At 39.0% G+C, this 19677-nt stretch overlaps 1 protein-coding gene across 2 annotated transcripts in view; it reads left to right on the top strand.

The window, feature by feature from the left end:
• LOC310901253 (uncharacterized protein) overlaps nt 1–19677 on the top strand; it is a 115154-nt gene that overhangs the window by 88843 nt on the left and 6634 nt on the right. The window contains exons 6-10 of one of the 2 annotated variants that reach the window (XR_014585689.1): nt 45–151; nt 270–410; nt 902–1113; nt 3732–3833; nt 15300–15504. Coding sequence is in view for 1 of the 2 variants with exons in the window: in XM_083840542.1 (XP_083696668.1) it covers nt 45–151; nt 270–410; nt 902–1094 (441 nt within the window). In the remaining variant the exon portion in view is untranslated. Of the gene's footprint in view, nt 1–44; nt 152–269; nt 411–901; nt 1114–3731; nt 4190–15299; nt 15505–19677 lie in introns of those variants that run through there. The other variant, XM_083840542.1, reaches the window with a different exon arrangement.

The raw sequence follows: 19677 nt of genomic DNA, 5'->3' as shown, positions 1-19677 counted from the left end.
TTCCCTCACCTGGTATTTAGTCATTGCTTGTGTTGGTGAATCAGACAGGTCACCCTAGTGCTTTGCTCCAGCCCATCTTGCGCACAGCGTGGCACCAAATTGATGGCTGCTCCTTGCCCTGCGACTCCCAGCTTCCCTCAGCTTTCACACGGTGAGTTGCCTCTGATCTAAACATCTTCAGCTGCTGCCCTCCTCGTAGGGGGCCTCATGTTTGGCAGCCGCTGCTGGATCAGGCCCATGCAACGGCTACCACAGCTTGTCTTCTCCAGCTTAGCTCCAGGTTATCAGAGTCCAAGAACGAAGCAAAAGTTCTTTGATCCCGACAATGGCGCAGCGCGTGTGACATGCATCAGCAGCATGAAGGCAGAGGGACCAGGACAAGTTTCATCTGGAGAGGGGCTGAGCATTAGGTAATGAAAATCATCACTGCTGGTTATGAGAGAAAAACACTCAGGAGAAGAAAAAGAAAAAAAAAAAAAAAGGTTTTGCGGTTGATTTATATTTCTATTATGGGCTTATCCTGTTAGCTCGTTCTTAGAGAAGAGCTGTTCCCTGAGGTACAATTTATCCGTTTTAGAAACTCTCCTCCCCGAAGAAGTTTGCAACAGCGAAAAGAACAAAAGTTTGGGGATTTTTGAAGGGGAAATCTGGCAAAAGCAGTGAATGGCTATACCCAAAGATGCATGCAAGTGCTAACTTCTGGGGTGCCACCACTTAGCCTAAATAGCAGAGGAAGGTTTGTCCTACAAATGGAGAGACTTTGTGGTGAGCTCTAATGGCCTCTGTAGAGGTTTCCCCAAGAGCAGCATTCTTCCAACTTCTGTTAAGGTGATGTTATAAATCAACAAAACAAACAAAAAATCCTTTAATGATCCAATTTTTTTGTTTTGATTTGTTTTAGGGTGGTTGTCATTGGGAAGATCTACGATGAGGTAACAGCTGTTCGCATAATGGGGACTGGATGGGCACAAGTCATGAAAGACAAAGTCAGGCCAAGGGCCCGTAGGATCCAGGAGGCCTTCGCACCCATGAAAACACCGCTGCTGAGTCAGGCCTGGGGCTGCTTGCACACCCAAGAAATACACATGTGCTGATAGAAAGCAGATTTAAAAGGTAAATGTGAAATTGCTTTAGAGCTCTGGATGTGTTTGGAAGTTTGTGACTGGTTGTCAGTGATGTCATAACCGTATTTATTATACCTCATAAATGGATGGGTCTGACTGTTTTCCTTATTTTAATGTATAAATTGCAGTTTATAATGGCAATAAAACACTCCAGGCTGTGCATTTCAGGGTGATTATTGCATTTCTCAGGTGGTTAAAGTTACTCTAACTGCCTTTCAGCTCAGATTTCAATAGTATTTGCCCAGTGTTCGGGCCATTTTACTTGTATTTTTATGTACAAACCTCAAATTAAAGTGTTTTATTGCTTTTTAATTAAAATGTTGAAGTGTAAAGAAGGAACGGTCACAGGCAGATAGAAAGCCATGGTAGTAGGTGTTTTGATGTAAGAGGGAACATATGAGAAGGTGGGTAGGGAGAGGAGACGTTGCAGAGCCTGTCACCGTGTTTGGGTGTTTCTTGGGTACTCACTGCTGGTTCCAATAAGCACATGGTCAAGTAGAAACATTTGTGACCCAAATGCCTTGGTGTTTACCTCATAAAGTCTAGCACAGAAAAATTACAGACTAAATGGCTATGAACCCTTAATTAACTGCTCAGCATGGATGGGCCCTCCTGGTTGAGCCTGAGACTTGCTGATGCTCCCAGTGCGGTAGCTTGTGATGCCTTAGCTCACAATGTTCTTGAGTCCTCTTAAAAACGTATGTATAAATGAGTTGACCGGTTCAGCCCATGTGCAGGACGGAAAGTCTGTTCTCTGAAATCTTTTTAGGTGATATCATGTCTAAGATATTATATCTGCTTGCTAAAGCAAAGCAGCAAAGTCCGTGTGCTACAGTTATTTATTTGCTGAGTGGTGGCTGCTGTCTCGGTGCTGAGGGAAGCACAGCCCCACAGAGAGATGGGACTGCTCCCTGGTGCTGTGGGGTGATGGACCCAGATCATGCTGTTCCTTGATGCCCTTTTTCTTGTGGTTCTCCTCCTGTTAAGCTAGGATAGCACCAGAATAGCTAGGATAAGCTAGGATAGTCCTGGTTTCACCCACAGGTGAAACACCTTCCTGCTGGAGGTGCCCACCCGCAGAGCAGCAAGGCCTCTTCCTAGCTTTGTTGTCCAAGATGAAGATGAGCAGGACACAGCATACATGGCGTTCCCTATTGTAAGTAAGGCCCCAATACTGTCAAAAGTTTAGTCTCAGATTTTTGGTTACATCTGTCTGCACAGGCTTTCTTGCATTTGGATCACTGCAACGCTATGGTGGCTATCTCATTTTTTTGTGGTCCTATACCCCCTTCCACGATCGGTACAGGGGACGGACAACTGCACACACAAGCCAGGCTTTTTAACTGGGATTATCTTTTGTGGCACAGGAACTAGTGTCAGAGGTCTCTAGTACACATTGTGTGGGTACCGTATGAAATAATAACAATAACAAGCTCAATAAAAATACACCTACACGCATGCCCCCTTCATTTAAGGGCATGCATGGAAGAAAGTTGAAGTAGGGATTGATCCTTTCACTAGGGAAAAAAATTAAGAAAAAGTAAATGTTTTGGGTGTCTGATTTTATACCAAAATCATACCTAAAATATTTTTTTTTCAAAGCATTTTTCCATTGTTTCCCCCATCTTTATTTCTATTTCTCCTGTGCAAAATATCCCTCTTGCATACCTCCCCTTTCTTCCCATAGAAGAATGGAAGAAATGCTTAATGGGAAGCAAAGCACATTAGGAATATTAAGGAAAAATTACAGTATATACACTATGAAATGAAATGCATCTTTTGTGAATAAATCCCCCAAGAAATCTTATATTTCCAGGCATCCACTCACATACCTTCATGTAACAACTTATACATTCGTAAAACATTCATTGAAAGCAGCTCTGCAGTTTTATAGAAAACAACATGCCAGGGATGCAAGAATCTTGCCAGTTCTGTGAAAAATGACACCAATTAAAGCTTAAATTGCTTGTTTTCTCATAAGGTACATATTTTCATAACTTTGAAATCAAATAATTGCTGCTTTTATATTAAATACAATAAAACAAAAAGGATGCTAGTTTAGAGGAACTGCTACAAGCATTTTAATATAATTTTCCCACCATTTAAAGTCACAAAATATGGAAAACAAGTCAAGTATGCAAAGTTCCAAGGAGATAGAGAAACTCCTTCAGATTATTACATCATTTGTCTTTTGTGTCAGGAAATGTGTATGTGATTTCATTGTTTGATTAAATGCCAAAAAAAAAGGCATATTGCTCTTATCTAACTGATTACAGATTTTATTCATCTGAAAAAGTATTTGTTCATACTTTGACGTTAGAAGGCAATATTTTTTTTAATGGTCCAAACAAGCATTTTCAAAAAAAATATAATCCTAACTTCCCAGGCTAGCTTTTTATTTTGTATTAACAATGCACTGTACTAAAATTTCCCATACTGGAACACAGTCCCTAGTGGTTTTCAAGCTATAAACTGAGTAAACAGTCCCTTTCTTATTGAGTGTCTGTGTGAATGCATGTTGTTTCTGGAATACATCATATTCATTTGCAGAAACCCTGTGTATGGATCTTTAACACTTTTTTTTTTTTTTGTTCTTCTTTTTCTGAGGTACCTAAAATAATAGTTTGTTAAGACAGTATTACAGTCATATAACTTGTTGGGAAAAGCACACCATGGCTCAAAATCTGAATTAAACATGTGTCATTGGGGGTAAGTTTCATTTAAAATACCTATATCTGCTAATTCTTTAATATGTTAATGCTATGCTGCTGTACTATCTCTGAATTATTTTAGCATGCTTTTGGCAATGTTGCACTAAATAGAATATAAAAAAAACAACTAAAAATATTTCCATATTGAGTCCCCCCCCTCTTTTTTTTTGTAAGCACATATGAAGGTGGCACTTATCAGTGACATTTTTTGGACTCTCACCATATCAGGGTTGACAAACTTAGCTTTGCATACTAAAGAATCCTTTAAAAAAATACATAAATAATCTGAGGACAAACACGAAGCTTCATCTGGGGACTTCAAGGTCAGTTACCATTGGCCTGGCCTCCATTAACCCCCACAGGAAATCTTCCAGGATCCTTATTTTATCTTGAGTGGGTGTTCCCGAACTATCAGTCTTTTATTTTTTTTTTTTCCACCAAAATAGAGAGACAGTTTCCTTTAAAAGACATGAATTTCATCTGGTAGAATATTTTAAAACTGTTCACAGGTCACAGAGAAATTTGCAAAGAGAATGGTGATATTTTAAATTGCTCGGTTAACAAAACTCTGCTCTGCCTAAATTTGGGAGAAGGAAAAAGAAGACATGAAAACTTAGTAAGCATTTAATAGTAAGATATTAAAAGACAGCTAAGCGTTCTCAGTCACTAGGGAAAATAAACTAGTATGGTATAATGAGATCCCTAACGTCTTGTGATCAATCCAAAGTAACAAGAATGTAATACCAACGGGTTAACTAATTATATGTATATATTTAAAAAGTCTCTCAATATTCTGAATCATGTCCAATATGAATCCTGAAGACTACATGATCTATTATTAACCCACTAGTTTTGCACTTTCGGTGTGCTTTGGCAATGAAGAATGCTAACTGCAGTAAACTGTCTGAAATGTGTCTTTTTAATAAAGTGGGTAATTTTTTTTGCCTGGGGGGGGCGGGGAGAGACTATATCTTATTTATGGTGTCATTTTAAACTCAAGTTACAACATCTTAGATTTAAGAGACAGGCCAGTAATGCAGGCAAGGGTGTCTCCTGCAAGGAGACAGAGATTAATGCCATGTGTACTGATGATTCTCCACCACAATTTAGGATTCTGGTGGCGCCATGACGCCCCTGTTTTTTATGGTGGTTTGCCAAGAGAAAATTACTTAAACCAATTGTGAATGCATTCCTGTTATACTTTTACACAACCACATTTATGTACATAAATAGCATAATGAGTATTTTTTAAATGATCTCTCATTCCAGATTCACCTACTTTGCATAAAATGTCAAACACAGGAAGGAGGGGAGTTGGGATTCTGTTTGTGTTTTTTTTTTTTGGGGGGGGGTTTAAACGAGAAAGGTTTTCACATGGGAATATACTTTTTTCCCCCTTTCTTTCTCCATGACAACTGACCACAATTGAAGTAGATTCTTTTTAACATACTGTAATGTGAGAATTTTCTTCAGCTGGAGGGTGTTTTATTCCCTAAATTGAAAGCTGTTCTACTTTACTGCATAAAATGTGAACTGAAAGATTAGGATGCTGGGTATCTTTGCCAGGTAAACCTGGCACAGGGAGAGCTTGAAGGCCCTCAAAACCATAATAAGCTTTAAAGACTTCCGAGGTTGAGAACTGTTTGTAGACTTCAGAGCTCTGAGCTCAGCAAATGATGTCTTTATATTGAGGAGAGTTTACACCAGGAAAACAGAGTATTTGAATGTTTTTTTGGCTAAGTTCACAACTGTTTTTATCAATGTATTTTTATATGAGTAGGTATTTATCCAACATTCATGTATTTTGTCTCAAAATTTCAATAAGGAGGCATTTTATTTTATTTTTTTATTATTAATTTTTTCTCCTATACCCCTCAACCTATGAAGAGAGGTTTGTGGAGCTGACTTTTATTTTATGGTGTTCTTTTTTGTGAGGCTGTTGTAGGTCAATAAAGCAAGATTTATTAGCAGCTTTTAGAAGTGCTGGTATTCTAATCATTGCTATATTTTTAGGAGTGATTCTCTCTTTGTTGCCTGAACCACTTAATCTGACTCCGTGAGTTTAATTCTAGCTTATGTTCCTATTTGAAGGCAGTTCTCAAGTGTGAGTACATTCGTGCTGGGTGATGGGGCCCACAGAGTTGTTCTGTCCCTCGGAGGATTTTCAAAATGAAATGAAGCATCTCACTTCATATTTAATGAGAGGAAGGCTGAGTTTAAGGATGATGGGCTTGGAGGTCTCCTGTGCTTCTGGTTTGCTGTACTCCAAAAGATTTGTAATTCTCTTAAAGTTAGTGGTTTCCTGCTGTGACTATGAGAACTAAGGTAATCAAGCCTGAAGCTTTTGAATGACAACATCATCATATTTAAATATGAATCTGGCTGGAGTAGATAAAGATATTGTTTTCTTCCAGCTATAGCAATGTATGCATATTTAGATACGGTCTTTTTCCAAAGCCAAAAAGGACATCTTCCTTTAGTCCCCAGGTGTGATACATGGTGTGGAGGGGTCTGGTAAATAATCTTCAGTGAGAGTTAGAGAGAGTTGTTGGTAAGAACTACATCAATGAGTTTTCTGAGGAACTGGAGGTTGTTGGGTACTCTCTTGCAGCTACTGCAACAAACAATACTCTTTTAAGGCAGTGCACATGAAGCTCATATGAAGCAGTTGATTTAACCATATTGCTATTTTTATGGTATTTATGGTAAAGAGGTGTTTACTAAGCAGACCTCCGTTCTCCACACAAAAAAGGTGGTCTCCAATATATCTTTACATGTTCTTTAACATAATATTTTGGTTTGGAAATTAGAGATTGAGTTAAAATTATTACTTATAGCATTTGAAAAGTAATTTCCTCTTGATGTGCAATTAAGGTCAATGTTTACATATAAGTTCAATGTCATAATAATGTAGGTTTTACTACTATGTGTGGTTCCTGCAGTTAATATAACCAGTTGTATCAATACGGGCTGTTATACTGCTACAAATATATGGGGTGGTCTTGGCAATGCACTTTTTCTGTGGACGTTGGAGAAACCTGGCAAAAGTGAGGAAAGGCTAGAAGTTTAAATAGTTTGGCAGCCAGGGCAGAAGAAGAGGACTCCTGGCAACTGAGAAGGAATTATAGACACTGAAATGAAGAGGGTCTAACAGTGTGGAAGGAGAAAGACAACTTTAGAAAAGGAGAGGGAAGGGCCAAGTACACAGGACAAGAAAGGTCAAGAGGAAGATTGGCAGGAGAGCAAAAGAGTTTTCCTCCAGGGAGAAGCAGAAAGGGATGACTTCTTAAAATAGAAAGTCCAAAGAGTATCATCAAAGGATTCAGCTGTGGGAAACCTGTCCAGCTAAAGAGGCAGCAAGTCTGAGATGTTTATTATTTTTAATTTTTTGGAATGCTGTAAGATGTAAACCAGTCAATTTCATTGAAAAAACATGTTTAGTTTCAGACTAACAAATTTGCCTTCCAAATTTTCTTCAGAAAAGTTCTAGTGCAGTTCAAAACCCCCCAAACTAGAACCCCAGTTTTTCTTGGGGTCTTACTGATTCTGCTTCATTATCTGTCCATCTATTTTAAAAGTAGCTGAAAATGGGCATAGTGGACTGAGAGTTATAGTTTGAATTACAAAATATTCTGAGTAGCCCAGTCTGCCTCTTGTCCCTGGGTGGAATTCTCAGGCTTATTCATATTTAACTGCTCAGGTACCTTTATGATCAGCTATTATGTAAATGTCAGTACCTACGTTAGCTTCCAAAAGCCAGGTGTTGCTGTTAAATTTTTGCACCAAAAAGTGTTGTCTATTACTTTTTATATGTGTATGACAATATATGTTGGCTACTGCTGTTAGAGAAACATTGACTTGTGACATAATTATGCTTGATAGCTTGATTGATCATTGCTGTTACTTTTTGCTTTCATAAAATTAATTTCTATTGGTTTTGGAGTGTGTGACCTCAAGAAACAAACATGGAAGGTACTTGCAAAATCAGCTGTACAAAAGTGGTCACTTAATGAACATATTTACTTTACTTTGTGCTTGTGTAAATAATTTATAATACAAATTTTTGAGGTCTAGGATCCCTTTCCCAGAGGAGAGGTAGTCCTGGTAGAGGGATTCAGAAGTTAATACATTGCTGCTTCTGCTCGCGGTTGCGCAGCTTTATTTAGGATATGATGTTAAGTGGTAGTGTATTTACTTTTCACTTGAAGGGATCAATAATGTCAATGAATATTACAGAAAAAACCTAGCTGTATACTTCTTCAGGTGACTGCTCTCTAGACTATCATGCTCAAGGACACTTTCAGTTTATGACTGCTGAGTGTGTGGAGAGGACACATGTATGATAGGGTGAAGGCTGGGCGTTTACAGGACTTACTCCCTTTGCCACCATGAAGCATTGTACAACGGGGCTCTACCTTGTGTCCTAGTTTAAGGGGAACTGTCAAAAACCCTAAAGCACAAAATGTTTGGCATGTCATTATTGTAGTAGCTCTATAAAAATTCAATACTGCAGTTTTGATCTATTTTATATCCATAACAAAACATGTTATTTTACTAATATATGCATTGAAGTCTTGAGCTCTCTAATGAGAATTTTGACATTTCAACTCTGTGGAACCTAAGAAGGAAGAGAAATTCAAAATGCCCTTGTAAGGAAACTTCTGTTTACTGAAGATTTCTAGCTATCCCAAAGTAAGTCCTGTGTGCAGGGCTGATTGCTATGCAGTATTTCAGAGGAAGAGAGAGGGAATGTTGTGATGACTTTAAGTGAATTTAATGGAAGTAAATGTTAATACTGGAGATTGGCACGTCTGAATTTCTAACAGCTGGATGAGAGTTGTACTGTAGAACAATAATCCTACCTAGATGGCTTTCAGTGGGCTCAAATCCCACGTTTGCTTAGTTTATCTAGGATTTCTAGTTAACCATGAAGTTTTGCATGCCGTGCCTGCCAGCCTTCTCCGTGCCCACTGCAAACGGTGCCCTGTGGCTGAACAACTTATGGCACAAAGTCACCTGAACGTACCCCTCAGAGAGCCAGCCAGTTCCTACACCCACATAGCCTTTCGCCAGGTAGTCGATTTCAACGTTTCAGCATATTTTGCACAAGTGACAAATGCAAGCACTCATTATGTGTCATGTGAGGAGCAGGGCTTCCAGGGAGGGCTCTGGGAAAGCAATACAAATCGAGCCGTACTGTCACATTCAGCTGATGCAGCTGTTCATTGTACAGCCTCTCCTTTGTGCTTGGACAATTGCCAGGTATGATTTAAGTGTGTTTGGAGCCCTGGTGGGTGCAAGCATCTTGCTGGGCGGTCTCTACTGGGACCAGTGACTGAAGCGGGCATCAGTCTCACCCGCTGGTCGGCAAACTCATGCAACACGGAAAGTAAGGAGCTATGAAGGCATTAAAAGCTAATGCTCTGAAAATGGGCAGCCTGACACATAATGGAGATGGGGCATCAAGCCTGGTTATGTCAGGAGCATAATTTTAACACAACAAGACAAATGTAACTAGGCATGACACATTGGTGTGCTGACACGTGAACCGCTGCATCTGAAACAAAGGCAGTTTGCTGAAAATCTTATAGATTCCTCCTGCCCCAAACAAATTTCGGTTTGAGATTTCATGATTAACAAGCTTTCTAGAATATTTACAATTTTCTCAAGTAAGTTTTTTTTTTTTTAATTTTAAAGAACAAAAAAGTTAAATAGAACACACACATTGCCTTTGAAATGTTACCATAGGAATGTCATATATTTAGGTGTTATATATTAAAATATTGATTAAAAAAATATAGCCCCCTGCTTGTAATAAATACAATGCAAGTCATAACCTTTATTATGAAAATATTTCAGTGTTCCACAGTAAAAAGTCATTAACATTGCTAAACTGTGGAATTTGATCATTAGTGGAGGACACTACATTTTGTTTTTAATAAGGCAGTGATTTATATAGAAACTTATTAAGAAAAAAGATATGGCTCATTTCTGATCTCTGACACACATAAAAGATGTTGCAAATTAAGGGACTGATCCTGTAGATTGCTGAGCTGATACGAAGAAATACTGATAAACAAAGTGCTCACTGTCACTGGCCTCTACCTTGCACTGAAGCAGACATACAGCATGTGACGAGGGAAATGGAGATGGAAAAGCTTTCCTGATCCCAGTCACTTCAGGTTTCATATACTAAGTGAGAAGCTAGGCATACCAGATTTCCTTTTTTTTTTTTATTTTATTTATTTTTATTTTTTATGAGTCTTTAGATTGGACAAGCAGTTGAGCATTTTTTTCTGAGAAGTGGAGAAAACTGCTCACTAGGATGTTCTCCTGTGTGGTGGCCATGGAGAGCTAGCTTTGCAGCATCTCGTGCTTGATGTGAGCAGCAAGGCTGCTTGTGTGCACACACAGGGCAAACAGGAACACTTGGGCAAACAAGAACACTGGGGATAATCGATGTTGGGCAAAGGTGGGAGGAGAGGATGCAGCTGTGAAGCCCAGCTGCAGCAAAGAGATGGTGTCCATGAGCCACTGGTTCTTCAGCTCCTTATAGCAAGCGCTGCATCTCACTCTTCAGTGTGAAAAGTGTCTGAAATTCAACTGCACAGTGACAAGGGGACTTCATGTGAACAGCTTTATCTGCATCACAAACCCAAGATGAACTTAATTAGTTTAAATGACTCCAGGTGCACAGGGGCACTTTTCCTGGGTTCTGTTCAGCCAGAAGCTGAGAGCTGGGAGGGCCTGTGCTCCATCAGCATCTCCAGCTCTGGGAGCCTCAGTTGTGCCCGGGCAGCTGCTCTCTAATGCAGTGGCAAGAAATACGGTGTCCCTTAGCAGGGGGATCCGTACCATGGGTCTGACTGCATGGCTGCCCTCCCAAGGGGCAGAGCTGGGGTCTTTGAGTTGAAGAGCGCTTGGGGTGGCAGTAGCAGACCCAAGAGCACCAAAGGGAAAAGTGTCTGCATGGTCATTAAAGTAGCTGCTGGAAATGAAGAGTTCCTAGGGGAAAATAGCCCGCCTTCACATAAGTCCCTTTTTGTGTGCAAATCTGTGGACAGTGTGATGAAAAATGTATTGTTGTACGGTACCCAAGAATATTTTGTAGGAGGAAAAAAAAAATCCACTGCCAGAATGATCCTGTTACACATGCAGTACTTATTAATGTTAGTGAGTTTGGTTATTTTATTTTATTTTTTCAGGTAATGCATGTTTCTCATTACTTTAATCAGAAAAAGCCTGATAAAAGAGAACGTACCCTTCACGTGTCGAAGAACATGCTAAAGCTTTTTTTATTCACATGTGTAACCTGCTTATATGTCACTTTATATGATTTTCTTTTTAAATTTTATTAGCTGAATTCTAGTGCTCTTTAAAGTAAAAGTGATAGCAACCAGGTGCACTGTGGGGTAAGTGACATAGCTCTGCCAACACACCTACGTGAGCAATTCCCACAGTTTCAGTCTCTGCCATTTGTGCAGGATCAGGCACTCATTTTCTGCTGGAGTTGTGTCTCAGACACCACCGGTCCAGTTTTGAGACTGTAAGCTATATTTCGCTCCTATAAAGCGAAAGAGTAATTAAGGAGGGGAAAAAAAAAAAGCTTTTTTCTCTGCAGATTTTACATTTCAGTTTGTGTGGGTTTCCTCCAATATTTTTCAATTCTGATGAGGCTAACAAACAAAAACAAACAAAATACAAAATACAGAAAGCAAAAAACTACTTCACCTGCTTTCTGGCTCAGCTGACTCAAACCTTCCCATGGCAGTTCACTAGCTTCTGCAGGGAATGCCAGCTTATCTGTTAAACTACCAACAATAAATACATGGATTTATAACAAAAATATGGGATAGTGAGAAGCACAAACTCGTGCAGCTGCTCCTGCCTGTACCTACACGAGCCTGTAACTTCTTGAAGGTTAAAAATTTTCTATGGCTATTTTTTTTTTCTTAAACAGCTCAACACAGTGAAGGAAAGATACTTGCAACCTGAGTTTTGAAAAAAAGAAAAAAAAAAGCAACAAAGCTTAATATTCTTTCTCCTTAAGCCTTTGATCCCTGTTCCTCAGTCGTGGGAACAGGGAGAAGTGATCCTCCGTGAACTGCGAGTAGGAAGCTGCGAGGGAATCGGCAGATGAGTTTTTAACGTTAGGCCTTGTTTATGCTGGGGATTAAGTCATTTGTGGTCAGCAACCAGTGCAGCTGGGCTGCTGCAGGCTCCCAGTTCACATCCGATGACATGACTCGGGTGGAAATCGGGGGCATGCTCGGCTGCTGGAAGGGCGATTTCTGCCCTCGCCGCCGGGCTGCTGGCGGTGGCCGGAGCGGAGGTGACCGGGTGTGTGCGGTGCTGGGGTCCCCGGCACGCCAGGTTGGAGCAGAGCTTCTTGGGCGAGTGGAAAACTTCAGAGAGAAAAGGTTCTGAGGAGATTGATCGAAACCATAATTTTATGGGTGTAGCAATAAACAGGCAAGCCAAGCCTGAGCTGCAGGAAAGCCGCGCGGAGCGGCTGCTACTTCGTGTTTCTCAAGGTCCTAAAGAAGACAACAATCAGCAGATAGGGCAGGGAAGGGGGGAAAATGCCTAAATTGCTGCAGTGATCTGTCTGTGTAAACATTTCAAACATCTGTCTGCATTTGGAAATATCCTGAGCTGTGCTCTGAAAGTATTAGGGCTTTTTCCAAAGGTGATTTTATTGTCAACTACTATTACAGCAGATTTATTTTTTTCTAGGAGGCACATGGTTAACATCTTTCTGTGCTTCTAAATATAAACTTGCTTCCCAGTAGTATTATCCAGGTCTCATTCCTCCTCTATTTCTCTTTCCTTTTCTCTGCTCCCCTCTTTCTCCTTCTGTCACCGTCTATGTGCATTTGTTGAGGCTGTGAGTTACAACTGGACGTGATGGGGATGGATTCCTTTTGTGATCTGTCCTGAGTTATACCAAAATGTTCTGTAAAGTTTTACTTTCGTGGAGCGCTATATAGTGACTTTTTATGTGTCTAAGAAATGGAAACATTTTGTCTCGTATAAAAAAAAGAAATATTTTTATACTGTGCTCCATTCACAGACCACATCAGAGGTATTCTAAGAATAGAATAGATCAAATATATTTTATGGAAATATAATGAGAAAAGGATGTGTTCCCAAAACTCACTCTGAACAAAGGAATGCAACATAGTCAGGAATACTTTAATGCGCCTAACAATTTTCTCATGTGAAAGGCTGAAGGAACAGTCTTGGTTTGAAGAAATCTTCCAATTCTCCCCAGGCACCCTGAACTTGAAATCAGAACTAGGAAAGCTATATATTACAAAAAAGAAAATGTATGGAAAAAGTGACTGAGGGCATTAACCATAAAAGACGTTTTGAAAAGAAAAATAACATCAATATGAAACATTTTGTCATGTTTCATTTCATTGATCATATATTTATTTTATGTGCTCTGGAGCACTGAAGCTTAGATGTAACTACATTTCAGGAGCCTCATATTAGACCTGTCATTCTCTTTGTGGTGAAAACTAAATAGTGAGGAAAAAATAAAATAGATTGCAATTATTAGATTTGGGTTGGATTCCATCAGATTGTTCTTAGAAACTTCAAAAATTGAACTCAGAATATGAGACATAACATTAACAGCTATTAAAGAGACTGCCTGCGTGACAGATAGAGAAGTGGGAGGTACACCTACAATGTTAAATAATGCATCTTTTTCACAGTAATGCAATATGTTCACCTTAAATAGGCTTGTAATTAAAACTGCCAGTGTTGATTAGATCAACCACGTAGGAAAGATGCATTTGTATTAGTTCTAATTAAATCTGTTTTAAACAAAGTTAGATTGGTGGGTTTTATTTTTTATTTTATTTTTTATTTTTTAATGTTTTATTCCCTGATACAATGGCATGTATTTTGGATACTTTATAAAGGCTCATCCTTTTCAGTAGCAGATCTCTGATTCCAGGTTCTGCCTCAGGTCTGGACTTCTTTCGTAGGTAAAGCCTGCAGTGATTTGAAATATGTCTGTTAGAGGAACGCGCCGAATAGGATCTGGCCACACGTGGTCAGAAAATGTTTTTAGCATTGATAAAGAAAATGAAAGTGTTCATCATAATTCAGGCTCTTTAGTAATTGGTCTTAATGTGTTTTCCAATAAATATAAGGTTGGCTTCAACGTTAGTTGTGGAGAGGAGTGGAGTAGGGAAGGGACGAGCATGGGGAGCGCTGGCAGCCCCTAGCACATCTCACAGCTTTCACTGGTGCTGGGTGGCACTTCTCACACTAGGCATCTTTGAAGATTGCTGGTATGAAGCCCAACAAGACGCACTGTGTTTTCAAAACTCCCTGCTCGAGTCTAACACCCTGCTAGAACTGAAAGTTATATTCTCCTTGAATTGAGTGGAGTGAGGATTTTGCCCCAAGTGGATGCTTTTGGATATATCAGCCAATGCAAGCTACAAATGCTAAGCAAGTTCCACCACAGCAGTAATTTAAGCAATGGCATTTTGTGCAGCTCAGGTCTCTGAGCAGGCTTGTAAGGGTTTAACGCCGGGGTGGATAATATCAACCTCTCAGCTCCCGCCCTTCCTCTGGGTGCGGAGCTGATCCCAGGTGCCAAGGGAAAAGTGGTCAGAGCCTTTTGGCTCCTCTCTCTCTCATGATCCTTGCAGATTTGTGTAGGCGAATGCCAAGACCTCCTTGTCCAAGGTGGGCAAGGAATGCAGGGCTGGGAAGGGGATGGTGGTGGGACACCGGCAGCTTGCGGCCCCGTGAGTGCCAGTTTTCTTTAACAAGCAACCTGAATGCAAGGGAAACCTCCAGGAACCACGAGTGCTGTGTTACAGCTTGTAACACAACTGGAAAAAATAAGTTGTGCTATGTTTTCATATTGATTTTCCTTCTCTTTGGTGCAACGTTTTCAATTTAAATGGCAGAAGGCTGAGGCACAGAATGGGAAAAAATGTTCTGAGCTACACAACTGGGAAAAGAGCCTGATTTTCTGATTTTGTGTCCATGTTATCCAATTAAATGTTGTCACTGTCCTGTGATTTCGTGTCCAGTGCAGTATTGCTTCCACAGAAGAGCTAATTATGGAATAAGATAAGTACAAAAGTGCCCATATTTAATTAACAACATTATATAGTATATCCAGGAAGAACATTTTTCCCCCTAAAATTGTTTTAATTAACATGAAAGAAAAGCTTCTGCTGACTTTTTATTGTTGCAAGATAGAGAGAAAATTATTTCATGCTAACATTGGACTATATTTAGCTTCCATCTCTCTATCTCCAAAGAAAAATTGAAAATTAGTTTGTTAGATTGTATTGCTCCTTTTTATCTTATAAGGGCTTCCTTCAAGTACCATTAAATAATGATATAATCTTTAGGATATTAGTTAACAGATAATAATTATTTAATTTTGTTGTTTGGTTTTGTGTTTTGTCCTTTTTATATTTCTTAGAGAAGGAAGAAATCTTCCACCTTCCAGAAACCTGATATTTTGGACCAGATCCCTCTCTGAACAGGTTGTATGCTGCCCTTTTCAAAATCAAGCTATCAGAAGATGCCCTTCAGCAGAAGTGTTAAGAGGACTTGGTGAGCTTAACATGTTTCGCCTGCTTAATTTAATTTGGAAAAATTCAACCAGAAAATGAAGTTATTAACAGGTTGGTACATTCAGAGATAAGATGATGTCACAGGGAAGCAGTCAAGTGGGTTGCTTGTCAAAATATAAAATATGTATCTGTCAGAATCAAATGATAGATAAGCTGTGGCTGGGTGTAGGATGCGGTGAAAATAGTGTGCTAAAAATTGAAACTGAATCCCACCAGTCTGGAGCACAAGCTTTTAGTAACTATTGTGGTGATCAGAAATATAACAATTCTGGGGACATGAACTGCACTGCTGAGGCACTGTGTGTGTAATTTCTTGGCACCAGTAGCCAGAAGTATGTGCATCAGCACTAGACCCCAAACAGGAGAGCTGGGAAGCGTGGCTCCCTCAGCAGAAGACTGAAACTTGGACACCCCATTAGGTTGGGTATTCCAAAACGAGGATTAGTAAATCTTTTCTTGGGTAACTTGGAGACATTTAAGGCCTCCAAATGTGAAAACAGAGTTTGTCTAGCCAACATGATGAGCCTTCCTGTATTAGAGAGGTTCAGATCAAAGGGAGAAATCTCCAGTGCATTCTCCAGGAACGCGTACACGTCATGCAACTCACAGGCCTCTTCCTGCCTTCTGGCTTGCCATATAAAATAGCTGGCACCAGGACTTTAAAGTTAATAAACTCAGGAATTGTAAATGGCAAATTGGAGTCTTGCATGAGCAAAACAGAATAGGCTACTTAACAAGGAATGCAGTCAAACTCCCAAATACTGTGATGGCAAAATAAGAGAAATACCATTATAATAAACTTCGCTATTGCGTTATCATTGAATTTGGGAAAATGATTCCACTTATGTGGGACTTTATTCACTGCAAGTTGCAAAACTGAACTTTAAGACTATAAACTCCTGGGGATGGCTCATGAAATCTCTTTTTGCTCAGGGTCTTCCAAGATGCAGAGTTTAATTGTGACTGGGAACTCTCAGGACTAACACAATACAAATAATAGAAGTGCTAAATAAAAATGCTGCTTTTGTATTTAAAGGTCAGAAGGGACTAGTCTGACCTCTTGATCTACAGGCCATAGGGCTTTGTCCAGTAACATCAACATGAGATTTCTAATTTACGTTTCAACTTATAACACTCTTAAAACTTCAGCATGACAAATATTCCTCCTCAGGAAAGAATCAGTTTTAATATGGTGATATGATTTTTTTTTTCATTATTTAAAATATTTCTCATTTAAATTTCTTTATCTTTAACTTCCAAATTTTGGATTTTGTTTATTCTTGATTAAAAGTTATCTCACATCAAAACCCTTCTCTTTTATAAATGAGGCAGATGGAGTTTAAATCTGTAAAGAGTGTTCTTAATAACTTTGTTTTTTTCAAAGTCAATTCCACTTTTTTTTTTTGCTATACCTTTTACTGTATGAATGCAAGAACTGGATTTTTTTTTTAGTTTTGTTTTTTTTTCCATAATCATCATGACTTTCTTAATGCTGTACACAGAGGTGACAACCATTCTCTGCTGCTACATGCTATTCTCCATTTTATATCCTCAAGGATTGCACACACCCTTTGGGACTTCATGCTGCTGGCATTATATATGCTATGCTTACTCTGTTTCATGCTAATTTTTAATTCAGCACTAGTTTTAATGGTTGTATAGAATTATCTACATTGCTGCCACACATAAATTTATGAGATCATAAATACCTATCAACTTTTAAAGATGGACATAACCAGCCTTTTTTTTTTTCTTTTTTTTCCTTTCTTTCTGTTAAAATCTGAAAATAAATTGCAAATCTCCCAGCAAGAGGAACTTGGTTTTGGACTTGTGTAATGACAATGCCCTTGTAATTGAAAGAAAAAAGAAAAAGGAAATCTGGGAGACGATTAGTCTACATGTGGTATACTTCTTTTTCCTAAATTGAAAAAAAAAAAAAAGAACAACAATCCAGTGACACATTTGGGCTGAAAAACTGCTTGCTGCACATGTTTTATATATGTGGGTTTACTACACAGATCATGTGTCTTAATTAGGTAATTTATACTGTGTTATCCAAAGAAGATGTTCATGTTCATTTGGGTACACAATAAAAGTTTCAAAAAAAAGTGTTAATCCTCTACTTACTGAGATCCGTGCATGGATACAGAATAACAACAACAACAAATATATCGCAAGATGCTAGCACAGCTACCTACTAGGTTATGCTCCCTGGAGAGTCAGTATTGTAGAATATGCACAATATAGGTGGGGATGAGTTGTATTCTTAGTTGGACTTTTCTATTCTTAATTTTCTTCCTGAAACTAAACATATTAGCTTTACCCACTGGGCAACTTCGAACGCAAAACCAAAAGTATAATGATAAATAAAACTAAACCAAAAGAAGGTTCAGGCTGTCACTTTGTTATTTGGGCAATTTGTCAGTATTAGGTTAAAGGTTGAACTAGATGATCTTAGAGGTCTTTTCCAACCTGAATGACTCTGTGAATTTGTCTGTCTTTGAGTTGTGATGTTTCAGAGAGGTAATGGCAGCTTGGCCTTGAGATCTGCTGGCCTTTTCCCCTTCTTCCCCCCAAACCTTGATATTTCCTAAATTAGTGTTTTGTTTCCTTGTACTGATCTGATACTGTTCAACCAGAAACTGAATCTAGTTATCGCTGGTTATGCTAATTGAGATTTCTCAGTTTCTCTTCCCCTTTGTCATTAAGCTGGATTTGAGCTTCACATACCCTCGCAATTACTTTGAAATTCGAAGTCTCCTTGCAACTACTTTGAGAAATCTGAAAGCTAAATGATTCCCAAGTTTAAAATATGATGTTCCCCAGTTGAAAGGCAAAAAGCAATATTGTTATATTTGTATTCTGATGAAATTCATTATGTACAATATAATTTGTGTCTCCATAACAATCTACTCTTCTTCAATTAGGGATTAAGCCAGATACTACAAAGATCTGGAGAAAACACAGTAACTTTTTTTTTTCTCATTGAGAATACAGAAGGAATTTGAAGTGTGTGTCACTGGCAGTAAAATACAAGCTTACAGAGTTTTTCTTCTGTTTATTGTAAATCAACTACAGAACAGCAACCCATGGCATTAGTCCAGGAAACTGAGATTATGAAGTTAGGAAGCAGAAAGATGAACAGAAAATCATGTTTATAAATCTTAACGAACATCTTCCTCACTATGCAGTGAGAACCTGATTCAGCACTCTTTGAAATCAATGGGAAGACTCCCACTGACTTTCAGTGGGAGGTAGCTCAGACCCTTATTGCATGCATTTGTGCCCCTCTTGGGATAGGATATGACGGGATGCAGTGCATGCAGACAACCATAACTAATGGGAACGGTCCGAGGACCCTGGCTATGCTGAGAAATGAAGGTGAAGCAGTCAAGTTTAGTATCACGCCTCATCAGACCTTCTTCCTGCACACACACACCTTATTCATGGGAATGCAACAGCACTGGAAACAGTGCTGTATTTGTTGATGGCCACCTTGACAATGTGTTATGATCCCTAGCTGCTGTCCACAGCTCTGTTCCTCTGAACGGAATATGAAGTGTAGCCTAGGAGAAATCTGTTGTAAGTTGCTCTCCTCTTTTCTGTATTTATAAGCCTACAATATTGTAAGTTTTTACTGTGGGTGGACAAGCAGCATCCACTCATATCAAAGAAGATATAAGTACAGATAAATATAACTTTATACATTCATTTTTATATAACATATGCAAATGTATGTGCAAGTTAGTCACAGTCCCCAGGCTGGCAGCAGATAGCTGATGTGGCCATTGGTGTAGCTTCCTCTGGACACTTGTGTTACTGTTTTAACCTACTGCCTTTCAGCAGAGCTTTGGGTACATACTGCATCCATCCCCTTGCTCAGTGCTGCAGCCTTTAGATAAGATAAATGACTTTCTCCCCATCATGTCACTGGTTGCTCCAGAAAAAGCTCATTTTACCTAGCACTTGGTGTTAAGTATTAACTGACCATCTTAAGTCTAATCAAAGTATATAGACACAAAAGTTTATTCTTTTACGGGAACAAAACAAAATTCTAATTTTGGTATACTGGGTTCAGTTGTCCAAATTAATATTCTTAACATTCATCCTTATATTAAGCACCCATAAATAACTTGGTCCCTACTGCTTAGTTTATAGGTATTAGTGTATGAATTTTAATAATTCTAATTAATGTTATCTTTATTATATTACTTTGTACTTTTG

Source organism: Anser anser (genome assembly GCF_964211835.1).
Source record: "Anser anser genome assembly, chromosome: 6".
Lineage (NCBI taxonomy): Eukaryota > Metazoa > Chordata > Aves > Anseriformes > Anatidae > Anser > Anser anser.
The sequence above is the reverse complement of the archived record's forward strand: the minus strand, read 5'-3'. Positions and strand labels throughout refer to the sequence as shown.